The sequence below is a fragment of the Halyomorpha halys genome, unplaced genomic scaffold, assembly GCF_000696795.3.
Source record: "Halyomorpha halys isolate HHAL.00 unplaced genomic scaffold, Hhal_1.1 Scaffold350.1, whole genome shotgun sequence".
NCBI lineage: Eukaryota > Metazoa > Arthropoda > Insecta > Hemiptera > Pentatomidae > Halyomorpha > Halyomorpha halys.
Window position 1 is genome coordinate 263,334 of NW_027107986.1, and position 14,634 is coordinate 277,967.

The following is a 14,634-nucleotide window of genomic DNA, read 5'->3' on the forward strand; positions in this document are numbered from 1 at the left end:
TTGTTTAATATTTTATCTTGTTAATATTACTTATTGATTTTTTTTTTGTAGAATGTAATATATAATGTCTAATTTATATTAAAATTGTAATTAATCATTATTATACCTATTATGCCTCAAATGACTCTTAACGAGGTGCCCAGCTGCTAGAGCTGACATCAAAGAAAGTTCTCCGGCCAGGACACTTCCACAGACTATCCTTGCTAATTTGTTGGCGTTTTCACCAGGAACATCTTCGTTAGCTCCTAAAAAATTTGTTTTCTTCTCAATAAATATTTTCTCTAAAACTTTATATAGCCTAAGGATTAAACATACATTTTTTGTAACTAACCAAATAAAGCATTTATTTGTATACGTATTACGATTTTATTAGTTCATTATTATTAATTTATTAATTGTAAATCTGTATCATAAATGTTCTCTTCATAAGTTCTTAATTCATTTTATTTTATTTTAGTATTTTATATTTAGTTGTATTTTTGTTAATTGAATTATCAGTTATATAGCAAGAAATTAACTCATATTGTACTGCTTTACAGCTAACTTTATTGTAATTAATGAAATTATCTATATTGTACTGTTTAATTCGTAGAAGCCTCCACAGCACTCTCATAGTCAAAACTGTAACTAAACAATATTTCATTTATGTTTATTATTTCTGTACGTACTTTTGTCACGGACTACATTGGGTGTACTTTTCTAAATAAATGAATAGATACAGAGCTTCCAACAAATAAAACAGTATTTTTCGTATTCGTACTCTAAAATGTGATGAATAAACGTTGCATATGACGGTCGTCTTGGTTCTATGAACACGAATACCTGTTACTACATCATTATATGGCTTACAATAAAGAAATTCTATACATTCGCTCTTTTCGGTTTCATAAAATCCCAGAAAAAGTAAATATTTGCAATTAGCACCTCGACTAAAAAATTGGCTTCCAAGTGTTCATCGCATGATTAGGACCAGAGGTATGGACTCTGATATAAGTGCAAGGTGGAATCAGGTATCTGTAGTGACAAGTAACTTATCAAATTGACCTCACCGGAACATCGTATGATTGTGTTCTTGTTAAGACAATATTCTACCAAAATCATACTGTAAACCAGCCGACAAAATGGTGGATATGCAGATTTAAAAAAAAACAAGATATCTTTCGTGGCACATTTTTTTTTTTTGAACAACTGAACAAAAATTTAATGCCTGAACTGAACCGTTTTTATGTTATAAACAAAAACTAAATTTAAAGTCTCGTATAAATCTGAATAATATAGCTGGAAAATACTGGTATTTAAATCAAGTATATTTTCCATTTCATAAATCATTTTCATTCTTCGCCACATAAGCGATTACGTAGAAACTGGAACAGTTGGAACATCAATTTACTGATTAATGGATTTATTTACAGGTCTCTTTTTAAAATATGAAAAAAATGATATTTTATTTATTAACGAAAAAAAAAGTTTTATTTTTTCTCTACGTACTTTCCTGTAAGTGAGCTTTTCTGTGAAAATATAGTGTTCATAAATTAAACTTTTACTTTATTTTTAAAAAGCGCATCCCATTCTGTTTCTGTTCAGGGAAAATCTAAGACATTAGTTTATCGTGAATAATTTCTACTTTTTAGTAAGTAGGAGTTATATGTTTTTAGCCACTATCTGGTTATTTTTTTTTCAAAAATAAATTTAAATAAATAAGGTTTTTATTTATTTTTTTAATAATTCTTATAGTAAGTCAAATTGTAATTCTAATTCATATTGGGACCTCTTTAGATCCATCGCGTCCTCTCAGATAAAACATTGAATCAAACACGTAAATGGAGAAACCCGTAGATGACTGCAAGAAATTTTCGTCGGAACGACAATAAAAAAATCGTTTTAGAAATAAGCGTAATGTGTCATTATTATTTCAGCTTCCTCGACCTGATGAGAAGATTAAAATGGCTGTCATGATGATGAAGCTTTAATAAATAAATTCACCTAATACGAGGACGGATCTTAATGTTAAATTTAATTCTGGAACGATATTTCTTCTTTAGGGTTTTTTTTTTTGCAAGTTTGGACGGGAATTGTCAAAAACCTTTTTAAAAAATGTACAAATTTGCAGTTTTTTGCTATTCATGCTTTTGGGGTGTGAATCAATGATAGTCCAGCAAGTAAAAATCCATTTTTCTTATCATAATACTTGTTATTTACGTTATCCAAAAACATAAAGTTAAGCTGACTTAAGGCGGCTACACTCGTGGAATCACCCACTTTAAAAAAACTTAGTACTTATACTAGATCAAAAAATATTAAAAACATGTCCCAGGATTCTTGGCAATGGGTCATAACAGCTGAAAAAAATATTTGACATATTTTTAGACGTATCGCCTTTGCTCTGTATGTATTTAATTATTAGTATATACTAATCGATTTGTATTTTTTTTTTTTGTATAATGAGAATAAAAGATTATTGGTCATATTAAATGAGTAAAATAATATAAAAACCAAAGGTAAGTAGACCAAAACAGTTATCCATAAGAAAAATCAAGTCAATTTTAGCGTCTTTTGAAACCCTTAAATACAAATTTCCACATAAATAAAAATTAGTAATTTTTGGGGGTTGTATTTTGAAGGATATTATTTTTTTCGCGAAATAAATTCATATCTCCTTACAATGCTATCCTATTTCAGCGTATGTTGTAAAATTTTGAAAATCTGAAAGTCCATTCTTCCAAGTCATATCAATATCTTTTAGATGTTATACCTTTATATAGAAGAAATGGCAGTTCCAAATAAAGAAAAATTTCTGAAACATTTTATTTTATATAGCCGGTTCCAATTGGACCTTAATATGAAGGTCCAAATTTTACTATTTCATGCAGTTTAAAGGGTCCTGAGCCCCTTTTTAAATTTCTTGTACATTAGTGGTTTATTATTTTCGAAAGGTTTTCCTAGAGGGAATCAACCTATTCTAACAAGAGTGAGTGGGAAGTTTTCAATCCTTGGTACCAACACGAAATAAAAGTTAACCCGCCCAGGCCGGAACAGAACCGGAGCCGTAATGTAAGGCCTCAACTCCCTCAAGTACTGCAGTCTTTGGTACTTACACAATACAATTTATACATTTGCTCTAATACCTTTTACTCCTAGCATGTCAAGGCAAGCTGCTTGTGGTGAAAGTTGTGTGCCACCCCCAACAGTTCCAATTTCTATCGATGGCATTGTGCAAGAAATATACAAATCTTGACCATTTTCACCCCATGGCTCCATCAAAGTAATACAGTTACTACTTCCAATATTTTGAGCTGGATCCTGAAATCATAAATTCATTAAAATAATGAGAGTATATAAACCCCAGAACTAAATATATTTAAGAAGAAATTTTGAATAAATATCTTTTAGCATTGCCTTATAAAGAAATTCATATGATTATATTGTAGGAAGATATCAAAATAGTAGAAAACTATTGCATATATACAACTGTTGAGTTCTCATCTCTGTTTCAATTTGATAGCCCTGACAAAGCTCTGCAAAGTGGGGTGAAATGTTAATAAACAATAAATAGATTTCTTCTACAATTTTGATAACTTTATTGACCACCACCCGGACTATCTTCCTACAATCTACTTCATACGGTCAACTATCTTCTTCATATATGATTACAGGCCGAAGAGCCCCCGGGAGGGGAGAGGGGCAGCAGTTTTCATGATATTCACCAAAATTAATTTACAAAATATTGATTTTTCGTTATTTATAAAAAATTTTTACATCGAAAACTATTGAACATAAAGACTATATTAGAGCTCCATATTTTAGAAAATTTACTAAACTTTAAATAATGTGCTATGATTTTTTTTTTTTTAGGTTTGCGGGTATTTTAAAGAATGCAGAGCTCCGAATGAAAAATTAGCGAAACTTTTAGTTGTTTATCAATTTTTTTTTTTTTTTTTAAATTGATAGATATTACAATCTGCCACACAGTTGTGGGCAATAGCTAATAGTGATGAATGATCTCATACATACTAAAATAAAAAAAATAAAATAAATAAAAAAAACTCTTAAAATATATACAAACAAAAGAATAGACAAGATGAACATAATCAAACTATCTGTATGAAAAATAAATAAATAAAATAACATAATGATACAATAATATATACAATTGTTTATCAAATAAAGTAAACTTCAGGAGTCGTGTACTTAAATATTTACTTACAATAATTTTAAAAGAAATTTACTCTATCCTTTGTATAGTCCAAGTAAAAATTGAACCTTTTTCTCACAGAAAATGGCACGCAATGTTTTCTTTACTTGAAAGAACTCAAAAATGAAATTTTAGTAGCTTTTGGAACAGCCACCATTTGTTATTTCCCCTTATCATGGTTGGCAGTCTTTGATTTTGACATTTGTATATACTTTTCATTAAAGAAATAGAAACAGAGCTTCTCCTCTTCTAACCAAAAAAAATATATAAATTTAAGAGATATGTGAAAAGAATTTCAAATACCTGCCCAGTCGCAATATAAATAGCAGTCACTATGTTGGCAGCGTGTGCATTATATCCACCAATACTTCCAGCAATGGCCGATCCTACTAAATTCTTGTTAATATTTACGTCAACAAGAGAATTAACAGTTGTTTTCAAAACTGTTTTGACGATATGATGTGGTACAATTGCTTCACATACAACATATTTCCCTCTACCATCAATCCTAAAACCGATGGATATTTCTGGTTAATAAATATTAAATACTAACATATTTTAATACCTAATAAAATGTCCTCAAAAAATTAATACATGGTTAACTCAGTATGATTATTTGTCTGGCAAACATTTAGAATAAAACTACTTTAAGATATTAGGTTAATTATAATTTATAATGGTAATCAATATATTTACAATGTTCACATAGATGCAGAGGTTTGGTTTGGCTATGTAGTAAGGATTTGCTAAAGGAGGCGGTTCTATATGAGAGCATATATCGATCAATCTGTTGGAATCTGGTGTTTAATAAATCGATGAATGAACGTAGAGTGAGTAGATTAAGGAATAGGTATGTTTTTTTAATTTTAAGGACTTGGAATAGGAAAGCACCAAGAGGTTATTGCCTTCGGGAGTTTGGATAAAGTCACTTCAACTCGGTATACCAACGACATGAGAGCGCCTGGGAAACCCGAAGACAAATCTTACGAAGCAATTCATGAGTCTCTTCGGTCCCATCTCGAGAAAAGCAGATAGCCCTCCGTGGACCAAGGAACCGCAATCGAAAACAAGAGAGGGTACTAGGAGCTGATGGGTATTCTGAGGGATAGAATCACGGAAACCAAGGGATTGTTTACGTACACTTTGCGTGTGATCTGGGAAATAATATTACCCTAGGAAAGGTATTGATCGAAGGTGAATCCAACGTTTTTTTTATTGTAGAGTAAATGTGAATCAGTTGGTTGGTAAGGAAAAGTAAGGGATGGTAAGGGTGGGGATAAAGTAAGCGCTTGGAACCAGTAAAAATGGCCAATAAGAAATGAATTGAAGTATAATGATGCAGCTTTCTAAATAATCATTCTTAGATTATTAGATTCTCGCACCGTATATACAGACTGAGCTAAAGAAAGAAAAATATTAAGTGATAACAATAATTGAAACAAAAAAATATATAACCAAATAAATTACAAACATGATGTTTACAAAAAAAAGTATTAAATCGATATTATAATAATTTATACACAAGATAAAGTAAAGTAAGATTAAAACGACTAACACACATTCACACCAATATACAACCTTTACATTCAGCCTTGGGAACTCTGAACCAAGGTCTGTCACCCTCATGCAGAAGTTAAAGCAGAGCTACAAGAGATCCCAGGACTTCTCTGTCAGCTGCAACACTGATATTGAAAGCCAATGGAGGCAGCTGAGAGTGAGAGCGCTAAAGATTCTTTTTTTAGATCCATCAATATTGTTTTTAACCAAAAAGCTCCCCAACTCCTACTCAACCAAAATTAAACCCGATCATCAACCAAAATCCTAACCGTACTGACAAGTAATCAAAGTGTACTATGGCTCCATATCTTATTTCCAACCTGAAATAATTCAATTATTATTAATTAAGGTGCGGACAAACATACCAGTTAACTGCGGCAGGTTTCTTGTCGGAACAAAAATTTCCACTTAAGCTGATGACTTCCATGTCCGGAAAGGTTTCATGGACAAAATGAAGAGCTGCTTCTGTACCCTGAAATAAAAGTAAACACAATTTTAACAATAAAATCAAAACTTAAAAGCAAATTCTTACTAAGAATTATCTAAGTAACACTAAACATCGGAAAAATACTGAAATTATTTTATAAGTCATTATTGAAATTAGATTAATTATTTTAAAATAAATAATAATCTTTATTTATTCTGGGATTAACCCCTTTAGAATAATTTATAATCATCCTTTTAAATAGGGTATAATTTTTATGAACTAATTGCCGGGTAGGCCACAATTGAAATGAACCAATTGTAAAAAACTGACCACAAACAAATGGTAAAAGATACAATTGAATTAGAAAATGGTATATTTAAAATGGAACAGTTTCCAATTAAAATAATTTGCTTTTGCATGTAAATAAACAATATAATAAATAAATATAAAAATGCTATATTTCGATATTATTTTCATACTACACTCATAAATACACACACTAAAAAAACGTACACACATTCACTTTATGTATGTATGCAAGATTTTCCGCTATACCAGTTCACCCCTTGACCTCAACAATTTTTGGAATTTTTTGTTGTATTTTTCTTGTGGTATAACAGAGAAAAACTGACCATACTCTTGATAGAACGTATCTTTTGAGATGTTATTTTTCTTACCTTTTCTAGCGCACCTAAGTCTAGATTTTTTATTTATTTTATTAATTCTATAAATATTATTTGTTTTGTTTGTTATTTTCTCTTTCATCCTTTGGTCTCACTATTTTTTTTTTTTTTTTTTTTTTTTTATGGTGTAGCCTTAGAGACCGTAACTTTTCGCTTCTCTCTTGATTTTGTTTTTCCTTTCCTTCCTATATCTTTCTCAATCCAGACATTCCTGGTCCGTTATTCCTAGTCCTTCCTTTTCTTCCTTCATCTGCCTGGTGTATTCTCCTGACCTTTAGTATCCTTGGTTTTTTTTTAATATTTCTTAGTTTAGTCTATCCGAGGCTATTCTCTCATAATTTCAGTCTCCTGATCCTTGTTTCAGTTCCTAGGTCCTTTTGGTTTTTGTAGATATCTTTGTTGAGTCTTAGCTTGTATCCTCAGAGCTATTATTGTTTTTGTTTATTTTTTTCTTTATAATTGATGTTTAATATTTAAAATTGTGCAATAGTTAAGGCATTGTACATAGAGTGTCTTCTGCGCGAGACTATACCCCCTCCCTGATTTACAACTGTAAGAAAAAAAACTAGAAAAATATAATAATAATTTTTAAAAAATCTTGATTTTTCAATTCTGATCTCATATGCAGTTTTAAGCTGAACTAATATCAGCTACTTTTATGACCCGACTCATCCTTAAGCCATAACTCAAAAAAAAAAAAAAAAAAAATAGTCTTATTAGTTTTTAAAGATTAGAGGACAAACGATTGAACGTACGTAAACCCCAAAATCTTTCCAGAACTCAATTTTCCTTAGGAATTCTTCATCATTATTTCATTTTCCTTGACTGGCCGAGGAGTCTAAAATCTGATATGATGATGAAGTCTCAATAAATAAATTTCTCAAATGTAATTACGAATTTTTAAGGGAAATTGAAGCTAAAAGGATTTGGCTCTTTAGTTAGTACATTTTTGCAGGTAAATAGTAAAAAAATAAAACATTGTTGGCGGCTTTTGGCGATAAACGCATTCTGTACTTGTTGAGTCAAAAACGTTCCCTGACATGATTTATTCTTAAAATATAATCTACTGTCATAATTCGTTAAAGTAATTACTCTACTAAGTAGGATACTGGGCGTAAGCACTGGAAAAGAGCTGGAGATGGTTAGGAAATTAATAACACCCTGAAAAGATAGAGAACATGCACTATTATGACTCAGAGAAAATCAAATTAATATTCAAAAAATTGTACAGATTAAGGGGGTAAACATATATACAGTGGCATCCAATAAATATACTCCTATAACGAGAACACTATAATAAAACGAAAATTATATCAAACAATTTTTATATTTTAAAAAATACCTTTGAAACCATATTCATGCCCATAGCATCGCCTGTAGTTGCTACAAAACGAATAAATAGATATCTTCCTGCAATACGGATATGTATACTCATTAATCTTGCATAACGGCTGGTTGAATCAAAACTTTCCTTAATTTTTATAAAATTATCAGAATGTTTAATCCATAGCATCGCTTCGCTGGAGACAAAAAATAAATTAATTATTTATGTTTTAATATTTTTTTTTAAATTATTTATTTAATGTAATTTACAACTGTACAAAATAATACAATAGGTAAATATGTAGTATGTTTCATATACTCTTGAAAATCTTGGGAAGGAACCACCCATTGATGGTACTTCAAACATTAATTTAAATTAGAAGGTCCCGTGGCCATCTTCTTTTCAGACGCCTCGGAGGATTATCAGAGATTTTTAAGAATGAAAGATTAAGAATTAATGGGTTAGGATGGTTAAGGAGTTTGGAATGAAAAGACGCATATCTGTTTTGGGCCAAATCTGCAACGAATGGGATGTTAAGGTCTTTGTGAATGATTTTATTTGTGACGTAATAAGGAGTATCAAGGATTTTACGTAGGATTTTGGATTGCAACGATTGGATGCGGGAAGAATTTGATGGTTTGGTGGAGCCCCAGAGCTCAATTCCATATGTCCAAATTGGTCTGATTATTGTAGTGTATACTAATTTTTTGTAGTGAATGGGAAGTTTAGAGCGTTTGTCAAGTAAGTGTTGTAGCAATTGGAATCTACGAGCAGTTTCTTGTCGTTTCAGTCTTGTGTGTGGATTCCAAGTAAGTCTCTTGTCAAGATGGAGTCCTAAGTATCGAATCTGTTCAACAGGCATTAGTGGTGTATTCAGAAAGGATACTGTAGAACAGGAAGGCAGAGGTTTACTACGGAGAGTAAAGGTGATCTATGTTTTAATATGATCGTTCTAAAAGAAGGAACCATTCAATTTAAAACAATGTAATAATTTAGAAAAAAAAGTATAATGCTAGTCTAAAGGTGCCTCTACACGTTTGCTAAGCAATAGAAAATTCGTGCATGCGCAAGCGTGTGGATGGGTTATTTGGATTGGCTGGTACAATTTTGCGGCCGACACATCGGGTTTTTGTACACAAATTAATGAGTGCCTGTGCTGCATTCACACGTTTGATTTTAGTTAGGATTGTTTTAGAACTGCCAACAGATGAATAATTATGCTCTCCGTGTTTTAATTAATTAAGAATTTTCCTCAACCTTCAGATTCAATAATTAATTTGATTAATTAATAGATAATTAATTAATTAATTAATAGATAATTAATTAATTAATAATTGAGTAAGAAAATATAGAGTAATGGCTGTGCTAAGGAGAAGTGAAGATGCACAAATAAGTTATGGTAGAAAAGAGAGAACAGTGTAAATTGTGACATGATTTCCTATATGAAATTATGAGGTTTAAAGTACATGAATATGGGACAGTGGTCCCGAAACCTTGTACCATATTATGATAATTCCTTCCAATTTTCATTCAACTGGAAGTTATAAACCTCAAAAATCTTTTTATGAATTGAATCACCAGACTTCCTAAAGAGAAAATCAATAATTAATTCCTTTTTAAGATTGTATATTTAAAAATTCTATCATTTTGGTGTAAATACATTGGTTTAAATCTTGTTAATTAACTTTAGCAATTTATTTTTTATTTGACATAGCACAAATATATATTTATAAAAATATTATATGTATAACTAATTAAATTAATAGGTTTCTTATAAAAATTCTAGAGCGAAGGTTGAATTTACAGGTTATTTAGTACTATTTCTATGCATTTTTATCATCTACATTATACGTTACTGATATTTACGTTTCTTTTCACTTTGTTCCTTTTTATAATGAAAATAGATTAAATGGAATGTAATAACTGAAAAAATTCGAAGGACCAAAACAAGCGTGTGGATCCGACGTTTGTTGTTTCCTTGGTTTACCAAGTTCAAGTCTCGGAGTTGCGGCAAGTGGCAAACTAGTAGATACAGCTTAAAAACAACAACACATTTTTGGGAAACCATCAAGAAGTTTCCTCTTAAAAGCGTGTGTTGCCACCTTAACTTTATAGGCTCTTAATAAAAAGGATGAATATTTTTATATTTGACAGTTATTCAGACAATCTAGATATTTTCAAAATAACCTAAAATGAGTAATAAAGATTAATAAGATCAAGGTCGTACCTTGGATCAAAACTATAGGGGGGGGGGAGCCATAGTCAATCAGGTTGTGACATTCAGCTCGGAAAAGGGGAATGAAACCGAAATTTAAAAAATATATATAACTGTAGCAGTCCTTCACTAGTTATTACAATTAATATTTGCTTGAAACAAAAAATTATTAAATTATTAATTTTTTCATGTCTAGGAGGGAGGCAGCCACCTGAAAACAATAAGTACCAGCCCCCTCCTCCCCCCCCTGGGTATACCCATGAATAACATCTAGTTTTCTATGTCTATGGTGTTAATAATGTAAGTTATGTTAAAAACGTATCAAGGGTTTCATATTGTACTTACTGACATTTGACAAACTCTGTCGCTCTGACACCCATTATTTGTGAACAAAAGTATAGTATGTTCTGTAGCCATCGAAAGTTCAACAGTACTGATTTAATTGATATTTGCCAAAATAAATTCACAAAATATTTATTTCTCGTGAAATCCGCAAACGGACGAAGATGGTCATTAGAAACTATTTCATGGAACTTTTGCCTGGCTTCAAATTAAGTTTTGATAGATACGTGTATGTCTCTCTGTCACTAAGATATTTGCCAAAATAAATTCACAAAATATTTTTTTACTAGAAATCAAACCGGGTATTCTTGTGAATTAGTTCCACATAAAAACCTAGACCTCCTCTAGTATTGGTAACTTTTTTCACTCAAGAAGATTTTTTTTTTAAATATTATTTAACATTTATATTTTGGCTTTCTTTTTAAAAAAAATTAGCTTGCGAAATGGCACAACAAACTAATGGAACAACTTTTGAACAATATTAATTTATTAACTCTTTAGAAACAATTTTTTTTATTGCTTTGTGAATAATTGAACAACTACGAACTAGATGGTTGCCCTTTTTTTCAAATAAAAAATTTAACTGTAGTTGTAAAATAAACTTTTTTTTTTACATAACTAGTTTTTAGATACAATTTGTGGGCTGATTTTTGCCTTTCTTTTTTTCTTCAACTAAGAAAAAAGTAAAACAAGTTAATGTTGTACATTGAGCATAACACAACCTATCTTTCTCACGTAGACAGGTGACAGTACCTAAGTGACACTACTTAGTCACGTAATATTGAGGGAAAAAGTATCAATATTCAACTATCAATCGTACGTTGTTGGAGAGGTTGTAACAAATCCTAACATTTTTGTTAAAATTTAAAAATACTTTATTATGAGTATTTTCTTTTTTCTTTTATTTTCTTATTAGGATCTCATATTTTTACTTTTCTATATTTTCTTTTAACTACTTCTAATTATATTAGTTTAATTGAACTGATTTCTTGATCATGATTGATCTGAGCTCCAGATCAAAAAGCTTTTCTTTTTTTTAATTAAAAAAATTACATCTAATATGGTATATCTATCGGTCTGTGCCAAAATAACACATAAAAGTGATAGACATATGTAAAATGTAAATATTACAGTTTAGACTATTAGGGCCTTGTGGAGGCTATACGATTTTTAAGCTAGATAAGTGCTATAAGAAATTGATCTCAAATGATACAATTAATAATTTAATTAACAACTACTGAAATGAAAGTAAGGTAAAAAGTAAAAATAAAATGATAATTATTAAAATTATATGCATCTAAATAAAATAATAATAATAAAAATAACTGAAAGGATTTTGAAGTGAATAATAAAGCTACAAATTTATATTTTTTGTTATTAATATATGGCAATCCACAGCGAAGGTCATTTTTTCCTAGTCATCCACAGGTGACCAGCTATTCTAACCATGGTGGGGGGTCAAGTTTTTCATTTTGTTGGACCGCCACTAAATGAAAAAGTCAACGCTCCAGGTCGGATCCGAACCGGCGCCGTCCGCAGGTCTCAGACTGATAGACCTGGGCCTAACCAACTGAGCTACGAATGGCCCCAACAGAAATTGACAAAATGCATTCAAATGTGAAGATAACATTATGAATTATCTATAAAGCTAATAAATATACATTTACCTTGCCCTACTGAGTGAATTAAATCGAACCACTGGCCCTCTTGTCATTCCGTCGCCCACAACACGACTTGTGATCCCGTTCCTTAACAGAGCTCTGCAGCCTCTATTAGTGCTTGCTACAAGACATCCTTCAGTCGTTGCCAACGGAACATTTATCATTTCATTGTCCAATTTCAGTGGTCCAGCAATACCAAGCGGGATTGGAATGTAACCTACAATATTTTCACAACATGCCCCCAGAACCTTGCAAAAGAAAAAAAATCGAATCTTATAAATTAAAACATATGTAAAAACAATATTTAAAAAAAATAATAATGAAAAAGTTCCAGAGGAGAGGGTGAGAAGAGAAAATAAAAACAAACCTTACTGTAGTCATAACCTTTATAAGGTATATCGTCAAAAACATTTTCGAAACCTCCGTTTGAACCAATAATTTTTCTCCTCAACTTTACTCCTCTTTCTGAGTTATTGACAACTTTTTCTAATTGGTAAATTTGTATTACATTTTTTTGAACAAGTAATTCAACGTCTTCATCATTCAAGATTTCACCAAGAGCCTAGAATATAGATACCATATCAGCAATACAAATAATAATGAATATAATACAACTATTAATGCATAAATAATACAAGTAGATATTTTTGTTTTTATGTATGGTCTCTCAAGGTAGAACTCTCTATCATAGTACAAGAGCCCAAAAGGAACAAAAATCAGTTATTTCACCCCAATTTTTGATTACTTTAATGAAATATGTATAATTACTAGTCAAAATTGAAGAGTCTGCAACTATACGTTGGGGGAATAAAAAAATGGTGGCTGTTTCAAAACGTTAAAAATTAATTAATTTTTCGTTCGGAGCTCTATATCTTTAAAACTGCTAACAACAATAAAAAATGATGAGACCTAATAGAGTTATATACGTATAATAGTTCTCAAGATATAGATTTTTAAAAAGCAATATTTCATAAAAATGTTGTACAGAACGTACTGAAAGATCAGTACTTAGTGAATTTATTACGAAAAATCTATATCTCAAAAAACATTTGACGTAAAATGTCTGTTAGTACTCAAATTAAAGCTAGGTTAATTTACTATAAAGTAGTTCATTGCGTTTATCGTCGTAGGAGTAGTAGTCTTCATGATATTTTCTAAAATAAATTGATTTATAGTTGTTTGGAAAAATTTTCATGTGCCAAATTTATATTCATATGCAAATATCGTAAAAAATGCTACCCCTACGAAGATACGTGTCATAAACTAGTTTATAATAAATTAAATTTCCTTTATTTTGAGATCTGGCAGACATGTGTGCGTCTCATGAGTTTAGAGATATACTTTTTTAAAAATCAAGGATTTTCTACGAACAACTGGAAATTAACATTTTGTGAATTTAATTTGTCAAATATCATAAAAACTACTATTCCTGCAAAGGTAAAGGTCATAAACTACTTTATAGTGCGTTAAACTAGCTGTAATTTGAGTGCTAATAGACATCTGTACGTCACATAGTTCCTGAGATATAGATTTCTCAAAATAAATTAACTAACTACTAATCTTTCTGTACATTTTTAAAAAGCTATATCTCGAGAACTATTGGACGTAAATAGCTTTATTAGGGCTAATATTTCAGCAAATTTACTCTTGTTTAAATAATGTTCTTTTAGATTTTCTAGTGTTGTTGGTAGTTTTTAAGATATAGAGCTCCGAATTTAAAATTAATGTTTTTTTTTAGATTTTAAAACAGCCGCTAATTTTTATTCCTCCTACCTATACTCGACAGACTCATCAGTTTTGACTAGTAATTATACATAGTTTTCATTACAGTAATAAAAAATTGGGGTGAAATAACTTCCTTTTTTTCTTCCTGGCTCTTGTACTGTCAGATTTCAAGCAGATTGTACTCTAAATAATGCTGGAAGAACATGAATAAAAAACAAACATGTGATATCATTCTCAATCTCTCTGATAAATGGAGTTTTGATTTGAATGTTTGGCTGAAAGATAAAATGAAGTATTTAAGGAATGTTAATTCCTTGTTTATATTATTTTGTCAAAGGTTTGTTAACAAGTTTCTTTTATTTTTTTTAAATTTTATGATAATTAATAATAGGAAATAATTATATTATTTTAATTTATGTTAACTTTTTTTTTTTTAAATAAAAGTTTGGTTGATCTTTATTGAAATAACCATGTACAGCAAGCATTAAATTCTTTATTAACTATAAAA

The 14,634-nt window shown here is 30.3% G+C and overlaps 1 protein-coding gene across 2 annotated transcripts in view; it reads right to left on the reverse strand.

The window, feature by feature from the left end:
• LOC106681606 (3-hydroxy-3-methylglutaryl-coenzyme A reductase) overlaps nucleotides 1-14,634 on the reverse strand; it is a 53,542-nt gene that overhangs the window by 1,516 nt on the left and 37,392 nt on the right. For both annotated transcript variants that reach the window (XM_014422017.2, XM_014422018.2), the window contains exons 11-17: nucleotides 12,769-12,963; nucleotides 12,408-12,649; nucleotides 8,202-8,379; nucleotides 6,115-6,221; nucleotides 4,496-4,700; nucleotides 3,126-3,300; nucleotides 107-245 (exon numbers count right to left, since the gene is read on the reverse strand). In XM_014422017.2, the coding sequence (XP_014277503.1) occupies nucleotides 107-245; nucleotides 3,126-3,300; nucleotides 4,496-4,700; nucleotides 6,115-6,221; nucleotides 8,202-8,379; nucleotides 12,408-12,649; nucleotides 12,769-12,963 (1,241 nt within the window). The remainder of the gene's footprint in view (nucleotides 1-106; nucleotides 246-3,125; nucleotides 3,301-4,495; nucleotides 4,701-6,114; nucleotides 6,222-8,201; nucleotides 8,380-12,407; nucleotides 12,650-12,768; nucleotides 12,964-14,634) is intronic.